At 37.6% G+C, this 25753-nt stretch overlaps 1 protein-coding gene across 2 annotated transcripts in view; it reads left to right on the top strand.

The window, feature by feature from the left end:
- col22a1 (collagen, type XXII, alpha 1) overlaps nucleotides 1-25753 on the top strand; it is a 401136-nt gene that overhangs the window by 259905 nt on the left and 115478 nt on the right. For both annotated transcript variants that reach the window (XM_039736671.1, XM_039736672.1), the window contains exons 24-33: nucleotides 337-390; nucleotides 5081-5134; nucleotides 6970-7023; nucleotides 7473-7526; nucleotides 11373-11426; nucleotides 19714-19758; nucleotides 19866-19928; nucleotides 22112-22165; nucleotides 23049-23090; nucleotides 23541-23573. In XM_039736671.1, the coding sequence (XP_039592605.1) occupies nucleotides 337-390; nucleotides 5081-5134; nucleotides 6970-7023; nucleotides 7473-7526; nucleotides 11373-11426; nucleotides 19714-19758; nucleotides 19866-19928; nucleotides 22112-22165; nucleotides 23049-23090; nucleotides 23541-23573 (507 nt within the window). The remainder of the gene's footprint in view (nucleotides 1-336; nucleotides 391-5080; nucleotides 5135-6969; nucleotides 7024-7472; nucleotides 7527-11372; nucleotides 11427-19713; nucleotides 19759-19865; nucleotides 19929-22111; nucleotides 22166-23048; nucleotides 23091-23540; nucleotides 23574-25753) is intronic.

Genomic DNA, 25753 nt, shown 5'->3' with positions numbered 1-25753 from the left:
TCTGCCACCTCCAGCTCTGTCTCGTGCTTTCTGGTCAGTGCCACCTTCTCCAACCCATATAACATAGCTGGTATCACTACCATCCTGTAGACCTTCCCTTTCACTCTTGCTGATACCCGTCTGTCACAAATCACTCCTGACACTCTTCTCCACACTAATGTGATCCCATGACTTAACATAGCTTGCCAGGTTATTCATAACTTGATGGAATTATTTTATGTTTCAGATGGTATGTAAATTATTTATGTTTCTAAAAATATAACATGGTTTCAATTATTTTTTAAAACTGTGTACAATATAAAGGTCCAAATTAAAATGTGTGCTTTCGTTTGACAGGGCAAGAAGGGAGAGGCTGGTTTACCTGGCGTAGACGGATTACCTGGACCACCAGTAAGAATAATTAACTTTATATGTATTCCCAGAAATAAGTACTGTTGGTTTCAAGAAGTTTGAAAAAAATATAAATATTTTTAAAAGCAAGAAATGATTATATTTATGCAAACAGTCAAATAATATTGCTATTTAGTAACTGTTATATATCTGTAGTGTTTTTTTGTTTTTTTCCAATGAGCAGTTTTCACAGAATCACATCAGAAAATGTAGATTTTTATGTATGAATAAAAAATACAGTTCAGTAAGAGGGAATTTCCATTCCGTTTTAGGATATGCCATGTTACAAAATCAAATGGTGTAAACTTGAGCTGTTCATCATCACTTTTTGCGCGTGGCATGATTGTCGTCACCAGATGTAGTGCTCCAGCGTCTCAGGAATAGTAGCCCTGGGATGGGGATTTTCAAGCACTACAATCTCTTGAGTTTAGGGAGAATAGTGTGGCAAAAAAAATTAAGTGAGTGAAAGTTCACAGTGACAGTTTCAAATTAGTAGAAAGGGAGGCCAGCCCTTCCTGGGAACCCCCATATTCTGCAGCTTGCTTTAGGGGTATGCTCTGTCCCACTGGTTCACTCCTGAACTCATTGTGACTCATCTAGAGTTGTGCACCGTACCCATCTACCCCACAAAGACGTTTTTAAAATATATGGCTGGTACACATGACGTATTGAAATCATTTCTCAGGAAGGAGTAATTTAACTTTTAAAATCAGTTTCCAGGTTTAGAGAAGAACATGTTGTGGATAACAGTAAAATTATAAAACAGTATCTAGATAGTAATTACAGGAGTGAAGAGATTTCAAATTACTTAGCTCTACAAAACATCTAGAATGCCATCATCTGCAAAAAGAAAAAAAAAACAAAAAAAAAGCATATTCATTAATTTCCCTGATCAAACTTTCTTGCAGATGAATCTAGTCACGCTTAGAAGAAGAAAGACACTTTTCAACAATAATTTACCTCCCAGTATTCTGAATTAATTGAAACCAAGCTTGGCTCACTTAAACTGTTGTTGAACTGCTTACGTTAGCAACTATAAATTTATTCTTGAGTGCTTACAGATTAAATAGTGCAGCACACTGACAGCAATAAAAGATCTTTTTACTATAAATCAGTGTATCACAGCATATTGTCTTCGAATACCAGGGCATGAATGCTTTTATAAGGCAATTCTGCAAGGAAAGCAGAGTACTAAAATAATGTTTAGGCTTCTCATTTATTACATAATTTAAAAGCTTCACATTTCTTTATCAGTATGAGGCTTTATTCAATGCATGGTCATCCCGTTTGTTTTTTTTTTTCTGTATCAAAACAGACTTTTCCATATATTCCTTTAAAAATATAGACTCATGCATATTACATTTTAATACACTGGACAGCTCTAGTAATTTTCCTTATTAAAGTAGACTTTGAACTTATTTTCACAAACCACATACAGCATAGTTCAAGCAAGAGATCTGCTCGTAATAAGCTGATGGTCTAAAAACTGTTCCTGGTTCAAGACACAATAAATTAGGTGTGACAAAATAAGCTTTCTTTCTATTTTGCTTTAAATCCCATTACTGTGTGGTGTAAGCAGATGACTCCTCCACTTCATCTCATAGGATGCTTGAGTCTGCCATTATTTCTGCCTGCCTGTTGAGTACTCTAGTCTGACGGAGCTGTAATCTGACAGAACAACTCAAATTCCCATTCTTAACAATTAACTAGAACTCAGACTGCAGTGTGATGTGTAAGTACCTGGAGGTTCTGTTTGTTGGCTTCACTTGTTTAGATGGACTACTCCCCTTAACTCTGCCTGCTTCCATGAAAACATACAGAAAGATTCTGAAATTATTCAGTTGCCTTCACTTTTTTTCATATTTTGCTAAGCTGCAGCTTTGTGCCAAAAACATTTAACTTCATTTCTTCCCCATGTCAAGCAACACTCGATACCCTAGAAGAGGGATCTCAGACTCCAGTCCTGGAGGGCCGCAGTGGCTGCAGGCTTTCATTCTAACGTTATTCCTAATTAGTGACCTTATTAGTGAAGGTGTCCAAATACTTCCTGAATCCACAATAAGAATGTCTTCAAATGGTGAAATTGTATGACTAAAATCTAAATGTATATTATTTTAATTGTGTTTTGGTGTTATAAACAGCCAATTTTTATTAAAATGTAACAAATTAGTAAATTAACATTCCCATACCTAAAACTAAAGAAATTGTAAAATTGATGTGTTTCCAGAAGCAGAATGGTTATTGAATAATCCATAAATTTAAACATGAGGCGTTATGTTTGGTGATTCATCCATCCATTATCCAACCCGCTATATCCTAACTACAGGGCCAATCCGAGCCAACACAGGAAACACACCCTGGGCAGGGCGCCAGCCCACCGCAGGGCATACACACACCAGGGGCAATTTTGGATTGCCAGTGCATCTAACCTGCATGTCTTTAAACTGTGGGAGGAAACCTATGCAGACATGGGGAGAACATGCAAGCTCCACACAGGGAGGACCTGGGAAGCGAACCCGGGTCTCCTAACTGCGAGGCAGCAGCACTACCCACTGCGCCACAGTGCCGCACTTTGGTGATTCAATTTTGAAATATTTTTAATCAAATTAAATTAATAGTAAATGATTTGCTCAAAAAGGGAAAGATTATACGAGTATATTCCGCTGTAAAAAGGACTATACCCTTGTGACAAGTTTCCCCAACCAGAATAATGCCAAGCAAGCTGAAAGAATATACAAAAAGGTGCAATAATTGAAAATAAAACACCCAGAGAGAAGTAAACCAGAAAAAAAGCTAAACTTATAAAATACTGAGGTGTCTGTCATGTTACCAGATCAGCTGTGACACACATCTAACATGAAAAGTACCAACTAACCTCTTAGGTTGTTTTCTTAAAGGGCGATTGGAAGAAATGTCAAAACCAGTTATACAGCTGTTACCAGTACAGTCTTTCCCATCTCGCTGTCCTTATTGCACTCCGCGTATTGAACTCTAAGGACCTATGATGGCGGGCCATTTCCTGACTGGGACTGTCTTTTACTTTCACACATTTACTTCAGCTCAGTTTATCACTAATGAAGGGTTTCTCAAAGGCATCTCCTTGAGACATTAAGCGGCTGCAATTACACATGGAATGAACAGCCTGGCTCCTCGATTACACTAATAGCAATCAAAGACGTTTTCAAAAATGGAGTGGAAGGCAGCCATGCACAGAATTCACTCTAGCTCCGTATGTGCAAAGCATTCAATTATTCAATTTAGAATCTTTTATCGAGCATATCCATCTCACTTAAAATTGTCCAATATGTTTCCAGGACAAGAGCCAACTGCAAACGTTGCAATCGAGCTCCAGTTTCACTGAGCCACGTGTTTTGGGCGTGTAACAAATTAACATCATTCTGGACAAACATTTTTAAATGCCTTTCAGACAGCCTTGGTGTCACAATCCCTCCTAATCCACTAACAGCTGTGATTGGTGGGCTCACAGAGGGGCTTAAAGTGGAGAAGGACAAACAGACTGGAGTTGCCTTTACTTTACTATTGGCACATAGACTTGTCTTGCTCAACTGGAAGAATCCTAACTCACCTCTGTTAAATCAGTTGGGTAACTGATGTTATATATTATTGGAAATTGGAAAAAATCAAATTCTCTCTTAGAGGATCTGTTCAAAATATTTTAAAAACCTGGCAGGACCTAATCAATAATATTTTAGAATAAGCATTTATATTGGGGAAAAGACTCCTTACTCTCTTTACTGCTCTTAATAGTTTTACTCGGGCTGTCGGCCTTCCTCTCTTTCTCATGGATGGGGGTTGATTTGAATTTAGTTTTGTTAAGTTTTGACTCAATTGTATGGAATGTTACATGTTTTTAATAAATTCAATAAAAGATAAAGAAAATAGCAATCTAAGACATTAATTAATATTGAAGCTTTCACTTTAAAAGTTATCTCCTTTTGCATCAAAACCAATAGCAGTACATATAAGCAATACAAAATTTACAATCTGGGTTATTAGCAAGGTGCTCCGAGTTGCCCAGTTCCTTATCCTTAATTGAAAATGAAAAGAAAGATTTCTGGCAAAAGTAAGAGAGAGCTGCTTCCCAACAGTAAGAGACAGAGCTCCATGAAAGTGTCCATTTTTGCAACGGTGCAAATGTCCTTTATAAAAGTGTCATTTTATGTACTGATTAAATATGAAATATTTCCATATTTTTGTGTTTCGGGGTTTGGAATGTAACCCTCAACAATCATGAGGAATGAGTGTATTCTGTTACTGTCCGTTGATCTTATCTGGGCTTTGCTTCCTACCTGAGGAGTGTGTGATAAGGTGAAAGCTTTTCATTTTTATGGGTTAAAGGGCTACTTAGTGAAGACAGTCCTGGTATCGAAGTCTTATGTGGTTTAATTTAATTAGTTAATGCAAAACAAAAAACAAAATAAGAAAGAAAAGGAATGACAATGAGCTCAATTAGTGCAGTTGTATCTAGAACCCCTCTAAAGGCACCCAGTAAGTGTCCACCACTAATAAACTACTTTCTGAAGGAGTTCTCCTTTCCTTATGAGAGCACCAAGAATAGGTCCAGTTAGCACCAGATCAGTCAGAATGCCAATATGGTGCACTACACAGTATTATATAATAATACTATGAGATATTTGTTTTATTTATACATACTTATATATTTCTACAGGGCCCTGAAGGACCTCCTGGAAAACCTGGCCCCCCTGGACATACTGGACCTCCTGTAAGGAAAACCAATACTCTTGTAGTAGTCTGATAAACTCTCATAGTATTCCACCCGAGTAGAGACATTTTATGTCAAATTCTGAGCAGGCTGCTCTTTGGGATCACCATCTTCAAGGCAGATGTCATCTGATAGGTGACAGGAATGTACAGAAGAAATCCACACACTAGACTTTGGCGATCAAAATGGGCTTTTGAATGTGAAACATTATTTTATTGTCAGGGAAGGAGCTGGGGTTTGCACAAGAAAGATTTGGTGTTCTTAATCAAGGGAGATTTCTCTTCTACTGTTGAGTTTATCAGAGGTGACCCTGGACAAGTGTTGTGATACTTAAGAGGCCCTGGCTTGGTGGTATGCAGTTGAACTTTATAACAGTGAATGAGGATTAATGCATTGCAACTTTGGGATTTAAAGAAGACATATCCCTTTGACTGTGTTTTGTGAATATTTACCTAACAGCTATTCTGCATAATCGACTTCTTGTCTTGGTTTAGGCACATTAAAGGATGCTGCCTATTGTTGCAGACTGTAGTGTTTGCATGGAAAATGACTGATGAGTGTGTCTGGGAGGACAGGCCTGTCTGATTTGAAAATGACTGACTGTGTAGGTCATGAACCTCAAGGCTGTTGATACCAGAGAGATACCCTGGGACAAAGTTGTGTCATCTTCTTAGAGGATATGTGCTCTACACACTTGCGTCAAGGCAGTGAGCTTGTTATAGTGACTACAACAGGGGTCACAACATCCATCTAGAATTATTGAAAGCACTGAGTTTTGTGAGGCCACCTTGGAAGATGAAGGGAGTGTGTTGAGATTAGCAGAGAGGCATTTTCAAAAGGGTTATGAGAGTATCTTTCTATTGTTATGCTTCCCTGGAAAAGATCATGTCAGGGTGTGGGTCATGGTGACTAGCAAATCTTCAAATACAAAAGCAGTGTTGCGGTTACCAGTATGGTTATGGTATAGAGACCAACTCTTTGTACTTGTATTAATGTCTGAGGAATCATGGCAGATTCCAAAATTTGAAATGATAATCCTGCCAAGGTTTCCTGGGCTCAGTCTTTGTGATTGGAGTGATGACCTCAAAGTGCAACTGCTGCACCTCCAGGTCAAAAGACACCATTTGAAACTGATTAGACATGGTTGGACTTTTTTTTTTTCCAGGGGTAGAGTGGTGGCTCTAAGGCTAGTTATCTGTGTTGGCAATCGGAAGGTTGCTGGTTTAAATCCCATAAATACCAGAAGTGACTCCACTCCATTGGGCCTCTGAGCAAGTCCCTTAACCTGCAATTGCTCTGTCCTGGGTATGACATTAATCTTCATCCAGCCCAGCAAGTAGGTCCTTCAACTTGCTGGGAAAACTTGGGGGTTGGTGGCAGGATTGGAATTCCAGTGACTGTAAAAAACCTCACACTGTTCCAGTAATGGTGCTGAGGTGTCAACCTCATTTCAATCTGGGTGGTTTGCTGTGTGGTGGGTGCGACACCACCACTTATTTATTTATGTATGGTATTTATTTGTCATAGTCATGTGCTTTTTATTTTATTTGTTGTACTTGCACCGTTTACAGGTGTAGCTTTAACAATTTCATTGTACTGGTACAAAAACAATAAAGTCTTTCTAATTTTAATTCTAATGAAAATGGCCCAGGGACCTACCATGTGAGGTGTACCTTACATGGCATACTGGAAAGACCCATAGAAAAGCCAAGACATGCTGGAAAGATTACATTTCTTAGCTGTCTTTATATTGTCTAGGAATTCCCTAAAATACCTGGAACATTGTTGCTCGTTGCACAAGTTTACTTCTCTCTTACAATATGTTTTTAATTTAGGGGTTACCAGGAGAAATTGGATTTTCTGGAAAGCCAGGAGAACCAGGAAAACCAGTAAGTAATCCTAACATTGATTTATCATGAACTGTTTCACATCTGTTTGATATTCCTTTCTCACAGCACATGGATATTAAACATTGGCTTTTCACTCCACCTACAAACTTCATCACATTATTATTTAAATGATAAAGAAGTGAGTATAGTCAGCCATCACTGTAGAAAGTTTACTGTATTGGTACATCCAGGAATATCGACTGACCTATAAATCCCTAGACGTGGAATTTCTACTGAACAATATGGTTCACAAATCCTTCCTTTGGTTCATTTATTTAATGTTTTTTTTTTTTTGTTTGATAGTTATTTTAAGCAAAGCATCAGGCCCTAATAAAGTAATTATGTATACAAAGTAATATGAATACAAAGATATTGAAGCACCTCGTACGATTTCAGGCACAGTTGGTCTGCTCTTACATATTTCTATTGTAATGACTTTCCTTTTTTAGGGATTACCTGGAAAGGATGGTTTGGATGGTCTGCCAGGAAATGATGGGCCAAAGGCAAGTAACCTTTTCCTTACATTAAAACATGACTTATGCATTAAAAATACTTTATTATACTTGAGAGAACATGCAGGCTAGTACAGTGACTTGTAATTGAATCTGATAGAAACTTCATTTAAATTGGAAAATGTCACTTGTTTGATAATTATTTCTGTTTATTGTAGTAACTTAAGATATGACTTATTTATAAGATAAAAGAATGATCAGTGGAGTTTTTGACAAGAAAGGTCTGAGAGTGTCAAATAAACCTGAGGGAGAAATGCTGCAACGGTGTCCAACAGAGTGTCAGAAGTAGTGGACTCATCTTAAAACCCTTAACGCGCACACGTACCGGTCCCGGGACATAACAGCGTTTTGACGACGTCACAGCCATGTGTGCATGCCCCTCTGTCATGCATCTTGACATACTACACATCAAATGAAACTTCAAAGTCTCGTCTTTCGATGATATAAACCATTTTGACACACAACAACCACAGCACTGACACTAAAGCCTTTTTTACAGAGAAGTACATACTTTTAAGAGTTGACTTTCCCTACCTTTGAAGACCCCCTGCAAGTCAAATATCAATATTTCCGAGCAGTATTGATCTCATTCTGTCCGTAAGGCTCCATATAATATAATCCAATAAAACGATTAGGTCCAAAACACACGATATATCCTCAAAGGGACAAAAACTCCAGAAAACGTTTCATAACTTGAGACTAGCTACGTAATTTTTTTTTTCATTTCTATTGATCATATCAGACGTAATTTGTTTCTGTCGGCGATAACCATGCTACAGCATGTTAAAAGGAAGTGTTAGCTTCTGATTGACACCTAAGTTGGCCAGTTACGAGGGGTCTGGGGTTGACTGGCACCTCGTATAGCCAACGAGTGTCACAGACAGCTGAACGATGACGTACAGCTCCAAACCCTGGTAGAATCTACCAGTTTGATTGGACACTGTGAGTGACACTCAAAACTTACAGCCAATGAGCAGCCGAGCATTTTGATATGTAACTTGCCATACTAACTTGTAAACAAAACGATCGGAGCTGCGCAAAGGTGGCATTTGTGCCAGTCTGCAGACTTGGTGCGTGGTTGTTTACTGTGATTTCACCAAGTTTTTTCGCATTTTAAATATGAATAAAAGTACAGATAAACGTGAATACACTCTCAATTAAAAGTATTAGAGGCATGTACGCGGCGTGAAAGTAATCAATCGGCCCAGGAGACGTCTAATGGCAGAGAGCGACATGTGACACGCCTTGTGCTTTCTGCGGCTAGGGATTACTGCCATCAGTGGCACATGGAAAACGCTGAGCTGTGTTGTAACAGTTTGTAAAAGAAATGTATATAGTTTGTGTGCATTTCATAAAAAAAAAGTAAAAAATAAAATATATATATATATATATATATTTTTGGCCCATAAGACTTGTATTGACTATTTTTATATTGAAATGTGTATTTTTTATTGTTTTTATTATTTTTATAGCTAATAGAGTGACACTGTGTGTAGATATAGATTCCTTTAGGTGTAAGCTTTCAGTAGAGCCCTTATTGATATCTGTGGGTTGAAGCATTCAAAAGTTATTACACTTTTTCCATATGTTCCAAAATGTGGATAATGGATAAACCATAGGTCCCTCTAAAAAGCACCTGGACATGCCCACATAAAACTGGTGTAAAAAATGTCATTTTACAGGTATTCTTTTCAAATTTGAAATGTGAGTAGTCAACAAGTTATTCTGTTGGTACATAGTGTGTTTCTGTCCCCACCTACCTACTGCAGCTTTATTTTCCTTTATTTTCACAAAAAAACTTAGGCGAGAACAAAAAAATGTGTTTTTTTTGTGAGTTCTAAAGTGCATAACTTTTGATCAGTCACACCTACTAAGGGTGAAACTAGAGAATGTTACCTTTACAAAGAGACCAAACATGTGTTTATACTCCAGATAGTTCAATAACAGCAATGATTCTAATTTGGAGAGGTCAAATTACAAGCGATTTAGCAAAAATGACCCCGAATGATAAGGGCATCTTAAGGAGCCAGTCATAAAACTAACCAGCGCATACATTGTGTCTGTGTGTGTGAGAGAGAGGGTGTTTCAGACAATCAATCACATAAAGATCAGCACTTACAGGACTCATTCTACTTAAATCCATTAGCATGAGTATGTGGAAACTGGTAAGTCACAGAAAAGATCCTGGCTGGAAAAATGAGTGCTCGATGGTGTTGCTTCTGACCCCAAGTGAGCAGTGTAAGTGGACGCCACTGCTGTGAATGTGCAGGGAGTGAACAGGGCAGAAGAAAGATCATGAGAGCCACATTGAAGTAGCCATGGAAGATTGGGTCAGCAGCTTTTATCAGAGACAGAGGAAGGAGATGGCCTCAAATAAATATCGGGTGAGGATGTAAGGAAGAGACATTGCATTTCACAAATTTTTGGGCTACAATAAACCAAATTATGCAATAAAAATGCATAAAATCATATGAACATATTGTCAAATAGTACAACCACCAAAGGACAGCATTAAAAGACATTATATCTCAGTATCAACACCAAATACTCAAAGTTGTGGAGAAACGTAAATGAATATTCAGTCAGTCATTGTCCAACCTGCTATATCCCATCACAGGGTCATGGGGATGAATATTCATAAACGTCTAAAATTTGCTCAATTGGCAAAAAGTGAACTTTTTTTCAGTACATAAGTAGTCAAGCTGATTCATGCACATGAATCTGCACTTTATATTTGTATCTTTCTATTTTTTTCTTTGAGTGCTCTAGTTTTTCTTCCACATTCTAAAGAATTGTGTGTTCTGTGAATTGATCTCTTGAAACTGCCCTATCATGTGTGTGTGTGTGTGTGTGTTGTGGGGGTTTATGTCCTTCAAATCAGTGATGCCCATAATTGATTTTTGCCCGAAATCCACTGTTGTTGGGTTTGTCTGCAGCTCTCCCTGTAACTGGACTCAACAAATTTGAAAACAGATAATTTAATCAATCATGTGCCAAATATTCGCCATTTGTTCTGATCTATGTACCCAAATAAACTATTTGAATAGTTTTAACCATCATGGGGAGCATCAACTGATCTTCCTTTAAACTGAAATGTTGCACATTTCCTGTGTACCATTAAAAGATAATAAAAGCTTTGCATACACTTCCTTGTTCAGCCTTTCATTTTTCATATTTACCTCTAGGTGTCAGTATAGGCAGCTTTGGTGTGTGAAGATGTTATTATACTGTATCAGTCATCTGCTGTTCTTTAATCAGCTATGGTATTTTGATTTAATCCAATAATTTCACATGATTATTTTTTACTAATTTGATAAGCCTTAGCTTTTCTAATGTAGATATTGGGAAGTGTTCAACTTATTTGTTCAAGTATTTGTTAGATGTGGATCCCAACATTTACTTTAGTGTACTGAAATGTCTGTTACTTTTGTTTTTTGTCACAAACATTTACTTTTGAAAAATAATTTACTTGGTGTGACTATTTTTTCTGGTTCGGCATTATTGCAAAAGTTGTAATTCCAATGGGTATGCTAACTGAATTAAAATGTTATATTTTGTAAACTCTGATCTGTAAAGCAAAAGTAACCTTAACATAATTGCAATATTTGAGTCTCTAAAATCATGATATTCTCTATCATTATGAGGCTTCATAGTTTCTAGTTTTCAGCAGTGGACAAAGCTGTTATGTACCCATTGCTAAATGTAAGAAAGAAACTTTACGTGTGAAGATCTGAATTAAGCAGATTAACAAACACATGAAGCCACAGAATTAGACACAAGTAAAATGTGGACATCTGCTGCCATCTCTGTTCTCATACTATGTCTGTGTTTTCTTAGGGTGAACCAGGGGAGAGAGGTTTAGATGGTTTCCCCGGTAAACATGGTCCCAAGGTAAGGCTTTTTTTTTTTACTGTTATACTAATGTATTTATAAGACACATTTTTATTTTATATATATCCTAAAAATAATAAATAAGAATTCAGAGGTGCAACAGTTGGCATCTTAAGTATTTTAAATAAAGAAAAGCAGAGATCATTGTTACAAATAGATCCATCTGGTGGACATACTTTATTACAACAAGCTTGAGGCAGGCTGCATGTCAACAGATCAGATCAGCATGACTAGACTGAAGAATATAACAAGAAGAAGAATATAAAGAAGTAGCAATCTTTAGTAAGCTAAGATCATTTTCATAACAGAGTCAAGAGACATATTAATTTGCACAGATCAGCATACAGATAAATGGTATAAATTTTTAACATACCTAGATCTCAGTATTATCTAAAGGTCCCAAAATATGTAAACTGTTTAAAATACTTTTCCATTCATTTACAATATATCTAAAGAGAAACTTATTTTTCATAAATTCTTATTAAGAACAAAATAAATAGTATTAATCACTATTACAGTATCTCATCATTCCCTTGGTGAATGTTTAGGACACGATAGGTACAGGATATGCTACTTATACAGGTCCAGCACAGTTAGAGGTAATTTTCAAATTTATACAGAAAGCTTTTCCCTTATAATAACCCAAGCTTTCACTATTTAAATAGTATATAGGGAGAGTCTCGTGATGCCATATAGATGGTGAGTGTGTGTTTTAGATGCTTGCTTGCCTTTCTGTTGCATGAGCCTTTTTAAAGATAAGACTTTATACATGGGCGGCACGGTGGCGCAGTGGTAGCGCTGCTGCCTCGCAGTTAGGAGACCCGGGTTCGCTTCCCGGGTCCTCCCTGCATGGAGTTTGCATGTTCTCCCCGTGTCTGCGTGGGTTTCCTCCGGGTGCTCTGGTTTCCTCCCACAATCCAAAGACATGCAGGTTAGGTGGATTTGGTGATTCTAAATTGGCCCTAGTGTGTGCTTGGTGTGTGGGTGTGTTTGTGTGTGTCCTGCGGTGGGTTGGCACCCTGCCCAGGATTGGTTCCTGCCTTGTGCCCTGTGTTGGCTGGGATTGGCTCCAGCAGACCCCCGTGACCCTGTATTCGGATTCAGCGGGTTAGAAAATGGATGGATGGACTTTATACATGACAGTTTTATCAGTTGCATTCTTGAAAGCGGAACTTCATGTGTGACTCTGATTCTCTGCTCAAGTCAATATTACATTTACAAATGTTAAAGAAGGATGTTAGGAGTAGAAAGGTTTCTAAGTAATATGTCAACCAAAATGGGCTATTCCTGCAATTCAACCTGTGTACAGTGTTTAGTTAGAAAAACATTGAGATGCACGTACTGACATCAGTATCTACAGCCTGGCAGTTTGTGTCTTTTTCAAACAATTAATTGCTGGGTTAGAAAAGGTTAATCTTTTAGGTGAGCTCATTGTAGTTTTGGTTTAAGAATTTTAATTAAGCTCCCTTTCTGAGTCAGTAGTGAGAGGCAAAATTTTGTCATTTTCCCAATTTTAAAGGTGGATTTCTACAGACATGTCATTCAGATCACCATCCCTTCTGCTGATTTTAATTTAGGGATGGCAAGACATATTTTAAAATTTTTTATCTACTTTTACTGTTGATGTGTGCAAGAAATCTTGCAGCTTAAAGTAGCCGGACTCCAGTGTAACAACAACAACATTTATTTATATAGCACATTTTCATACAAACAGTAGCTCAAAGTGCTTTACATATTAAAGAATAGAAAAATGAAAGACATAATTATAAAAAATAAATCAACATTAACATCGAATAAGAGTAAGGTTCAATGGCCAGGGGACAGAAAAACAAAAACTCCAGACGGCTGGAGAAAAAATAAAATCTGTAGGGATTCCAGACCATGAGACCGCCCAGTCCCCTCTGGGCATTCTACCTAACATAAATGAAACAGTCCTCTTTGGATTTAGGGTTCTCACGGAAGGGCTTGATGATGATGATGGTCACGTAGACTTCTTCCTTTTAATCCGTCCATCATTGTTGGAGCATCATGAAGCTTTGAGTAGGTGGAGGTGGCGCAGGCCACCACCACAAAGAAACCGGAAAAAGAAACAGAAAGAGAGTAGGGGTCAGTACGATTTTAGAGCCACCATGAATAGTTGTTATGATGAATTGAACATACAGAGTATCAGGATTAAGTTAAATTACGATTAAAATGAAGTTATAAAAGGCCATGTTAAAGTAATGTGTTTTCAGCAGTGTTTTAAAGTGCTCTACTGTATCAGCCTGGCGAATTCCTATTGGCAGGCTATTCCAGATTTTAGGTGCATAACAGCAGAAGGCCGCCTCACCACTTCTTTTAAGTTTTGTTCTTGGAATTCTAAGGAGACACTCATTTGAGGATCTGAGGTTACGATTTGGAATATAAGGTGTCAGACATTCCGATATATAAGATGGGGCGAGATTATTTAAGGCTTTATAAACCATAAGCAGAATTTTAAAGTCAATTCTGAATGACACAGGTAACCAGTGTAGTGACATAAACTGGTGTGATGTGTTCTGATTTTCTTTTCCTAGTTAGGATTCTAGCAGCTGCATTCTGCACTAGTTGCAAACGATTTATATCTTTTTGGGTAGTCCTGAGAGGAGTGCATTACAGTAATCTAGTCGACTGAAAACAAGCGCGTGAACTAATTTCTCAGCATCTTTCAGTGATATAAGAGGTCTAACTTTACTTATGTTTCTTAAGTGAAAAAATGCTGTCCTAATGATCTGATTAATATGTGATTTAAAATTCAGATTACAGTCAACAATCACCCTAAGCTTTTTACCTCCGTCTTGACTTTTAATCCTAATGTATCCAGTTTATTTCTAATAGCCTCATTGTATCCATTATTGCTGATCACTAAAATTTCAGTTTTCTCTTTATTTAACTTGAGAAAATTACTATTCATCCATTCTGAGATACTAGTCAGACATTGTGTTAGTGAATCAATAGAATCGGGTCATCAGGTGCTATTGATAAGTACAGCTGTGTGTCATCAGCATAGCTGTGGTAGCTCACGTTGTGCCCTGAGATAATCTGACCTAACGGAAGCATGTAGATTGAGAATAACAGCGGACCCAGGATAGAGCCTTGTGGAACACCATATTGGATATCATGTGTCTTGAGTTGTAATTCCCACAACTAACAAAATATTTTCTCCCTGTCAGGTAGGATTCAAACCAATTTAAGACACTGCCAGAGAGGCCCACCCATTGACTAAGGCGATTTCTAAGAATGTTGTGATCAATGGTGTCAAATGCAGCACTCAGATCTAAGAGGATGAGAACAGATAAATGGCCTCTGTCTGCATTTACCCGCAAGTCATTTACTACTTTAACGAGTGCAGTTTCTGTGCTGTGATTTGTTCTAAAACCTGACTGAAATTTATCAAGAATAGCATGTTTATTTAGGTGGTCATTTAACTGCATAATGACTGCCTTCTCTAGAACTTTACTTAAGAAGGCAGGTTAGAGATGGGTCTAAAATTTTCAAGAGCGAGGGTCAAGATTATGTTTCTTAAGTAGGGGTTTAACTACAGCAGTCTTAAGACAGTCTGGGAAGACCCCAGTATCTAGTGACGAATTTACTATGTCAAGAACATTATCAATTAGCACGCCTGATACTTCTTTGAAAAACCTTGTTGGTATCGGGTCAAGGGCGCAGGTGGAGGTTTTAATTGAGATATTATTTTTGTAAATCAGGTAAATCTATCCTAGTGAAAGAGTTTAATTTGTTTATAACAGGATGTTGGGGTTTAGGGGATCCTTAGTGTTGGGGAGATATACTATGTTATTTCTAATATCATTAATTTTTGATTGAAAATACAGCGACAGCCTCACAGGTTTCACTGGAAGCACTTAGGAGGCATTCCTTTGAGCTACCTGGGTTTAGTAGGCGATCAATTGTTGAAAATAAGACTCTAGGATTACTAGCATTGTTATTTATAATCTTGGAGAAATAGCAGCGTCTCTCAAGACGGACAGTGTTATTGTATTCTGTTATTTTGACTTTTAATATTTCGTGGTGGATAGTAAGTTTAGTCTTCCTCCATTGACGCTCAGCTCTACGGCATGTTCTCTTTAAATCAGACACTCTTTGGGTCTTCCATGGTATACCAATGCTAGAAGATTTTTTCACTGTCTTTTCAGGTGCAACTATGTCAACAGCAGCTCTCACTTTAGAATTAAATCTTTCCACCTTACTATTTACATTGTCCTCGCTATTATAGCTGGCACTATAAACGGACTGATTGCTTAAAATGTTTGTAAGTTTTAAAGCTGCTGCCGAATCAAAGAAGCGTTTTTTAACAATATGCTTCTCATGAGTGTTTTTTATCATTATTTCTATATTAAAAAGTAGAAGAAAATGGTCTGATAGACCAATATTAATGATCTGTTTTATATCAACTTTCAGTCCTTTAGTAATCACTAAGTCTAATGTATGACCTGCTTTATGTGTAGGCTGATTTATGAGTTGTCTCAAATCAAAAGAATCCAGGAGGTTCATAAATTCTTTTACTTTTAGATCACACTGATTATCTATATGAAAATTAAAGTCGCCAACTATTAGGAGTGTGTCATAATTAGTAATTAAAATTGACATTAAGTCAGAGAATTCCTCAAGTGTAATAATGAACTTAAAAATAAGTCTACCAAAGTATCTATGTTTAATTTCTATAGACTGCACATCATTCGGCATTTGTGTCTAAGACTTTGTAAGCCAGATGTGCTCAGGCCAACATTATTTAGTAACACATACAGATGCAAGCACGTCTTCTCACAAATGAAAATCTGTAAAAGCAAGTACAGAAGAGTACTAGCAGATACAAATCTTCGTATTTTCAATTAATATTAAAAGTCTGTGCAAAAGTAAGCATGTCCAAAACAGTGTCATAGTGAAATCACTTTTCTTTAAAATTACTTTCCGGTGTTTGAGTGTTTCTCTTAAAAGCTTTTAATATTTTTTTTATAATTAAATCATTTATTTTAGCAAATATTGCTAGACTTCATGGGTTCATAGGCACACTTAGACTTTATGTGACCCACTGTATTGAGTTGCTGCCAACAGTTTGGCTACTACCAAAAAAGTTTACCCACCCCAGATTTAAACTCAAAGTGCAGCTGAAAGGTAAAATGGCTTAAAAAAACACCATTGGTAGTATCACTTTGCAAAACTATGAAACTCTTCAAAAACTCTTTATAAGCCTCCCTTAACTGACATCTCCTGCAGGTACATTCTCTGTTTTGTGCTTAGGAATGGGCTACTCTTTCATGTGACACCAAACTAAAAAAACTGGTTCAGAAAATGGATCCATTCAAACATTTCACAGATTATCTTCAGAACATACAATTTACTTGATATGTTATTTGCATGTAAGCGTTTTTTTTTTTTTTTTATTATGTTCTGTTTCCTTAAAAGACTGATTGAAAGACGAAACAGAAAACCTCAGGGTCACTATCACGTCCAGTTCGAAGTGCATGTCCTTCATTTCAACAAGCTTGAAGGGGTCTTGCTGGCTAATCAGAGCAGATCGGCATAACAAAAATAAAGAATATAACAAAGCAATGGTAATAAGTAAGTTAGTTTTATTTGTATGACACAGTCAGAAAGCATTTCCATTTACACCAATCAGCACAGAGATAAATGAGGCAATCTTTTTACACGCCTATTTCTTAGATAGATAGATAGATAGATAGATAGATAGATAGATAGATAGATAGATAGATAGATAGATAGATAGATAGATAGATAGATAGATAGATAGATAGATAGATACTTTATTAATCCCAAGGGGAAATTCACATACTCTAGCAGCAGCATACTGATAAAAAAACAATATTAAATTAAAGAGTGATAAAAATGCAGGTAAAGCAGACAATAACTTTGTATAATGTTAAAGTTTAGCCCCGGGTGGAATTGAAGAATCACATAGCAGTCTGTCACTGAAGCTGCTCCTCTGTCTGGAGATGATGCTGTTCAGTGGATGTAGTGGATTCTCCATGATTGACAGGAGCCTGCTCAGCGCCATTCACTCTGCCATGGATGTCAAACTGTCCAGCTCCATGCCTACAATACAGCCTGCCTTCCTCACCAGTTTGTCCAGGCGTGAGGCATCCCTCTTCTTTATGCTGCCTCCCCAGCACACCACCGCCTAGAAGAGGGCACTCGCCACAACCATCTGATAGAACATCTGCAGCATTTTATTGCAGATGTTGAAGGACACCAGTCTTATAAGGAAGTATAGTCGGCTCTGTCCTCTCTTGCAGAGAGCATCAGTATTGACAGTCCAGTCCAATTTATCATCCAGCTGCACTCCCAGATATTTATAGGTCTGCACCCTCTACACAGAGTCACCTCTGATGATCACGGGGTCCAGGAGGGGCCTGGGCCTTCTAAAATCCACCACCAGCTCCTTGGTTTTTCTGGTGTTCAGTTGTAGGTGGTTTGAGTCGCACCATTTAACAAAGTCCTTAATTAGGTTCCTATACTCCTCCTCCTGCTCACTCCTGATGCAGCCCACGATAGCAGTGTTGTCAGGGAACTTTTGCACGTTGCAGGACACCGAATCGTATTGGAAGTCTGATGTATATAGGCTGAACAGGACCGGAGAAAGTACAGTCCCGGGCGGTGCTCCTGTGTTGCTGACCACAATGTCAGACCTGCAGTTCCCGAGACACACTTACTGAGGTCTGTCTGTGTGATAGTCCATGATCCATGCCACCAGGTATGAATCTACTCCCATCTCTGTCAGCTTGTCCCTAAGGAGCAGAGGTTGGATGGCGTTGAAGACGCTACAGAAGTCCAGAAACATAATACTTACAACACCACTGCCTCTGTCCAAAGTCCCAAAAGAGTTAAGCAGATTATAGGTCTTTGACACACATTTATATCTAAAAGAAATAACCTTATTTATTAATTCTTACTGAGAACAAAATACAGTAAATAGCATTAGTTAATATTATCTCACTGTAACTGTAACTGTGCAGGGTACAAATGAACAGGCAGTTATACTTAGAGGTACTTAACAAACTCATACAAAAGGTTTTACCCTGACATACTCAAAGAGAACCACTTTGGTGAAGTGCATCAGGGGTACACGGTGGGGTCATGAAAAACAGTGCAGCCCAAAATTTGTGGGTGTGGGTGCATGCTGGTGGATAGTTGTGTGACCACAGGATGGTTAGGGGGTAAAATAACTGATTGCTCATCCATGTGCATGTATTATTAGGACAGCCATTTCCATTGACATTCTATGGGTTGTTAAGATAGGCACATACACTCACAAGAATTTAAAAGGTCCTGAGTTGGTGAGAAAAGGAAAACAATTGAGATTAAGAACAGAGAGGATAAGAAAATGACTGAGAAGAGAGAAGAAGAGAAGCACAAGAGGAAGAGAGAGAGGGAGAGAGTTTTGGATGATCTATTCGGTGCAGAGGAGAGGAGATGAAGCGGCAAGAGGAATGGCACTCCAGGGGCAAGTGGCTTCTATTGAGCACTAGCAGCAGAAGCAGCCGATGGCTCCAAGGTGATGGTGGGAAGAAGGTGTCAGGTTCGGAGCATCCTGGTTGATACCGGCTGAAGTTGCTGGGATGAGAACCAATAAAGGTGGACTGTGTTTGCCAGCATTTCAGCTCTGCTGAGGACACCTAGAGGGTGAGCATCGGAGATGAAATCAGAGAAAGGTACACAATTTGGACTGTTTTATTCATGGTTTTATCACATTTCTTGACATTTATTTATGGATCAATTTTAACCTCCTCATGTACTTCGAGTTGATGATCTACAGTACATTTACTTGGACAGTGATTGGTTGTGAATAAATGTATTGAGCACTTTTGCACCAACTTATTGTTTGTGTTTTCATTGTCCTTGTCAATCATCGGTTATGACTATCGATATCCTGGGAAAAATGGAAGGATGCCATGGCTGCAAGTGCCCAGTGTATTACAACCACTTGATCAATGATTTCAGCCTGGTCTAAAAATAGGGTCTGTCTCTGATGGTTCTTCCTTCTAGCCTGTGTACTTTATTATCCTGCACAACTGAAAACACATTCTCATAACGTAAGAGGAAAATGGTACCAATTCATTTTTATGTACCTGTTTACATGACATGTCACCAATGTCTGATATAATATCTTAACAAAATTCACATCAATAAATGATGTCTTAATGCTAAAAGAACAGCATACATTTGCAGAATGTCATCCTGTCTTGAAATCAACCTTTTCTATTAACGTTATTTATTGTCTTAACTCTTCTAGGGTGAAGAAGGCTCACCTGGGTCTAGAGGTTTACCAGGGGAAAAGGTGTGCTTGTTTTTTTGCAAAACATCCATTCTAATTTGCCTGCACTTGTTATAATTTATAATACATGTGAACTATATGACTCATAAAGTGTTTATATTCACATTTAGGGTGAAGCTGGTCAACCAGGGTTAATAGGATTAACTGGACTCCGGGGAGAACGAGGTGAACAAGTAAGTACCCTGTCATATGAAAACTGAAAATCACAGCTAAAATTAATATGGTAATGAAAGCAAGAACAAACAAAGATAAAGTAAAAATAAAAACCAATGTCAATGATAACTTAAATCGCACAAATACAGTATTTGCCCGACTGATCAAAAAAAAAAGCAGTGGTTCCCAACCTTTTTTATGCCCGTCACTCGTAGAAAGTGTTTAGTTTATGTTTGCACCTTCTCCAAAGAACCCGCGAGAATGCGCATTTCTGTGGCTCATTCACAGGTGGCAGTTGTGTGTGCAATGCTTGATTCCTTTCATATCATAGAACAGGAGCAGTAACTAGGAAATGACCTGTAAATGACACACACTGCAAGACACTGATTGCACCAATAGCAATCATTGTGACTATCGGTGTATTTAAATAGTCACTTCCATAAATGTCAGCAGCATTGCAGAATTATTCACGTGACACCGCTCAAAACATTGCTCAAACAATAAAAACAAGATATGAAAAAAAAAAAACTTTTTCAAACAAAATCAAAAACTAGTCACAACATTAGCATCCTAAGATAAATAAAATTACACATTGTGAATAAATGAGTCTCAACACACTGAAAAGGTTTGGGGAAGCCACCTGTATATTGTCCCTGGCTGCAAAAGGTTTAAAGAAAACAAGAGGAAACTCTCAGGTTGAGTTCCCAGATTGAACTGAAATGGTTTGGAAAGATGGAGGCTTTATATGCTGCGAACCAGAAGTGATGTCACTTGACCGGAACAGGAAGTGATGTCAGTTTGGGCATCGGAACAGGAAGTGACATCAGTCTGGGTACTGGAAAAGAAATTGACATCAGTCTGGGTGCCGGAACAGGAAGTGGCGTTAAACCAGGCAGGTTTTTTCAGTATTTGGTCTGCAGACACAACAGAAATAGGTTTAGAGCACCCCGCTATCCCCTGGCCTGGCTGGTAATCACCTCCACTTGGTCCACTCAGCTCGCTCCTAGTCGCACGTGTGTAACAACATATAAGATATTGATAAAACTATACCAGGAAAGAAAAATGTGTTAAAGAGTCTACACACAGAGATTTTACCTTTATCCTCTGCATATCAAACTTGGGCTTATAGAAAAAATGGTTAGAGTAATAAAGACAAACAGAACTCATGTTGTTGAGAAAAAAATTTCAGTGATCCCAAGATAAAGAAAGGAATTTTTGTAGGTCGTCATATCACAGAAGTGTTAAAAGATCAGAGATTTGAAGAAGAGTTGAATGAAGCTGAGAAAGCTGTTTAGCAAAGCTTCAAAAGTGTTTACACAAACCTTTTGGGGAAATTGTAAGACTGAATATTATCCTGAAATAAAAGAGTGACCTTCTCAAGTCATACCAAACAGTGGGGTGCAAAAGTAACAGAAGATACATTTCGTGGTCTCTCACTTGGACATTTTCCCTAAAAACCTTGGTGTGGTCATTGATGACCATGGCGAGCAATTTCTTCAGGATACTTCCAATATGGAAAAACAATACCAATGTAAGTGCAGTCCCAGTATGCTAGCTGACTACTGCTGGACTCTCGAAGAGAGAAGTTTCCAAGGCGAAATACAGGAGAAAATCAAACATGGGTAGGTTTTAGATTATATGCTTGTCCTTTAAATAAGCATGTAAACTTACAATATTTTCAAATTTAAGGCTACATTTCACTCTAAAACTTTACCTGATAAAGAAATTCTAAAAAGGTACTTGGATTTAGCATGCAAAATACTAGAAGATTCAGTCATTTTCACCTTTGGACGTTCTTTTTTTGTTGTAATAATATTTATTATGCAGAATATGAGTGATATAACTTTAATGGATTGATCTCCTTATTATTACTAATATAAAACCTTGGAACTGAGGAAATTATTAAGCTATTGTAATAAGGATGGACGGAGAAATTAGCAGTTGCACTGCATGCATTTCTGCATTACAAGCTGAAACAAGCTAAATTACTACTGTTAATAATACTGTTTTTGAAGAATAAATGTACCATATACTTATAGAAAAACATAAAATAAAGATTAAAAAACACACTTTTTTCATTTTTTTAATAGCTATACCCTAACAAACTCTGACAATGTATCAACTGAAAGTCAAAATTATCACAAAACTCTTTTCACTGTCAAATCATATCAACTAAATTTATGTGCTGTATTTGTTCATTTAGGGTGAACGAGGAAGACCTGGCCCCCTGGGACCTAAAGGTGAAAAAGGAGACAAGGTAGAGTATTTCACATGCAAGCTGAGAAGTCATGCGAACATACTGTGACTAGCAAGTGCAAATGGCAGACAATGTGCAAATGGCAGACAATGAGGTGGGCCGTGCAAAAGAGGAGGGGTGAATTAAGAAGCCTTTCTGATTCTCCCAGTACCATTACAAAGAAGACAATCTCCTGTATGGTTCATAGTGCCCAGATTTCATTAGGGCCTTGAAAGAGCCCTGGAATGGCAAAGTTACCTAATAACTGATCTTTCTAGGGTCCAAAAGCCTTGCCACTGCCCATGGGCTTAGCTTCTGAGACTCACTTGGTTTACTTTTCACGACTGCCTTCTTGATGTTTGGTCTCAACAGGCCTGTTTGGCCACCTAAGTATGAACATAACTAGATTAGATTAGACAAACTTCATCAGTCCGAGGGGGAAATTCAGATGCATACAGCAGCAGAAACATTCAAAAAACAAGAATGCAGATTCACAGGACAAATAATACAGCCAATCCATCAAAAAATAAATAAAAAATTAAATAAATAAATATATATTGTGCAGATACTTCAAAATGAACTTAAAGAGTGCATCGGGAGGAAGCGTTTAATTGCCTGATAGAAGTGGGCAGAAAAGACCCCAGAGATGCTTCTTAGCACAGCATGACAAAAGTGCTCAGAGACAGCGTCTCCTTTAGGGGATGGAAAGGATTTTTCACGATGGCATCCACTTTTCCACAACAGCTTCCAGAGGGTCTCAGGTTAGCCCTCTGATGGAGCAGGTTTTCCTGATAATACTGATAATTCTCAAACCTGATAAAGTAATACTAAAAGCATCACTAATAACTGTTGGAGCTTTGGCATAATACACATTAGACATGATTTGAACATTTTGATTTTTCAGGGTGAGGCAGGACCAGTTGGCCCTCCAGGTTCTCCGGGAAGTGTAAGTGACTTATAAATAACGTACAGAGTTATCTTTGCATAAAAAACAGTAATTGTATTTAAATTTCTACACTTGGGCTCTCAATAGACCAAAGGAAACAAGTACACGATACAAAAGTACATATATTTTCTACCTCAGATTTAATTGAATGTGCAGTTAGTTTCAATACAGTATAATGTATTTTCCTACATTTTTATTCTCAATATTTTTTCTGAACAATTGCCACTTAACTAAACCTGTTAAATACTTGCAGAAGAGTGCACTGCACCCATAGCTTATTATTATTATAGTATTGATGGATATATACTGTATTTATTAAATATGTGTATAACCCAATTTGGAGAGGTCACTATTTAAACAAATCATGTTTTTAGTGAATTAATAATTGTTTAAATGTGTTTAGGTTTTGATATGTTATATAGATAAAGGTAAATTTCATTGTTTTCACAGACTGAAACAGCAGTGGGTCAGCCTGGAGAACCAGTAAGTAACTATAATATTCAAAATGAATTATTCTTCACTTTTTATATACTTCAATCAATCAATCAATCAACATTTATTTATATAGCACATATTCATACAAAAAAATGTAGCTCAAAGTGCTTTACAAAATGAATAGAAAAATAGAAGACACAATAAAAGATAAACATAAGTCAACATTAATTAACATAGAATAAGAGTAAGGTCCGATGGCCAGGGTGGACAGAAAAACAAAAAACTCCAAAGGCTGGAGAAAAAAATAAAATCTGTAGGGGTTCCAGACCAAGAGACCAACCAGTCCCCTCTGGGCAATCTACCGAACATAAGTCAAACAGTCCTCTTTGTATTTAGGGTTTTCATGGAAGGACCTGATGATGATGGTCACGTAGACTTCTGGCTTTCAGTCCATCAATGTTGGTGCATCATGATGCTTTGAGTAGGTGGTGGTGGCAGGCCGCCACCACAAAGAAACCGGAAAAAGAAACAGAAGAGAGAGGGGTCAGTATATATTTTGGAGCCACCATGAATAGTTATTATGAAGAATTGAACATACAGAGTATCAGTATTAAGTTAAAGTGAAGTTATAAAAAGGCCATGTTAAAGTAATGTGTTTTCAGCAGTGTTTTAAAGTGCTCTACTGTATTTGCCTGGCGAATTCCTATTGGCAGGCTATTCCAGATTTTGGGTGCTAAACTTTTAAGTTTAGCTTTTGGAATTATAAGGAGACACTCATTTGAAGATCTAAGGTTACGATTTGGAATATAACGTGTCAGGCATTCCGATATATAAGATGGGGCGAGATTATTTAAGGCTTTATAAACCATAAGCAGTATTTTAAAGTCAATCCTGAATGACACAGGCAACCAGTGTAGTGACATCAAAACTGGAGAAATGTGTTCGGATTTTCTTTTCCCAGTTAGGATTCTAGCAGCTGCATTCTGCACTCGTTGCAAGTGATTTATGTCTTTTTTGGGTAGTCCTGAGAGGAGTGCGTTACAGTAATCTAGTCTACTGAAAACAAAAGCGTGAATTAATTTCTCCGCATCTTTCAATGATATAAGAGGTCTAACTTTAGCTATGTTTCTTAAGTGAAAAAATGCTGTCCTAGTGGTCTGATGAATATGCGATTTAAAATTCAGATTACAGTCAATGGTTACCCCTAAATTTTTTACTTCCGTCTTAACTTCCAATCCTAGAGCATCAAGTTTATTTCTGATAACCTCACTGAATCCATTATTGCCAATTACTAAAATTTCAGTTTTCTCTTTATTTAGTTTGAGAAAATTACTATTCATCCATTCAGAAATACCAGTAAGACATTGTGTTAGTGTATCGAAATAGTCGGAGTCATCAGGTGCTATAGATAAGTACAGCTGTGTGTCATCAGCATAGCTGTGGTAACTCACGTTGTAACCTGAGATAATCTGACCTAACGGAAGCATGTAGATTGAGAAGAGCAGCGGACCCAGGATAGAGCCTTGTGGAACACCATATGATGATATCATGTGTCTTTGAGATTTGATTACCACAACTCACAAAGAATTTTCTACCTGCCAGGTAGGATTCAAACCAATTTAAGACACTGCCAGAGAGGCCCACCCATTGACTAAGGCGATATATCTCTATTGACTAAGACTTGTATATATCTCTTTCATTAAGAAAGAAAGAAAGAAAGAAAGAAAGAAAGAAAGAAAGAAAGAATTAGTTACTTTTACGAGAGGATGGAAACTTACAGGTATATAAGGATGGAAAAGATTGACCCTAAAGTATTTGTAGAGGTGTGCTTTATGATATTAGAATAAAGAGAAGACCAAAGAAAAACAGCTGACAAAATCAAAACACTCAGCAAGAAGCAAAGTCAAAGAAACAAAGGAAATGTCCTAATGCTAAATCCTTTTGGAAGTTCCTTATAGCTCCCTCTAATACTAAGGAGAGCAAGAGTGAGTATGAAAAGAGAAAAATTAATTTTCAGAAGTTGTGCCTTGCAAAGATGGAGTCTGATGATATAACATTTCTTATCCCTCCTTGTCACTTGACTGAAAACAGGAATAGCAATAGTAAACAAAATGGCCATGTAAGTGTGACTTGGCATAAGAACTCCAACTACGCCACCTAGTGAAGTGCAGGAATTAGGACCAACAATAGTGAAATATCCCTTTCTAGTTATTAGCCCTTTAGGTTCC

This window comes from Polypterus senegalus, chromosome 15 (genome assembly GCF_016835505.1).
Source record: "Polypterus senegalus isolate Bchr_013 chromosome 15, ASM1683550v1, whole genome shotgun sequence".
Classification (NCBI taxonomy): domain Eukaryota; kingdom Metazoa; phylum Chordata; class Cladistia; order Polypteriformes; family Polypteridae; genus Polypterus; species Polypterus senegalus.
This window is presented reverse-complemented; position numbering and strand designations above follow the sequence as displayed.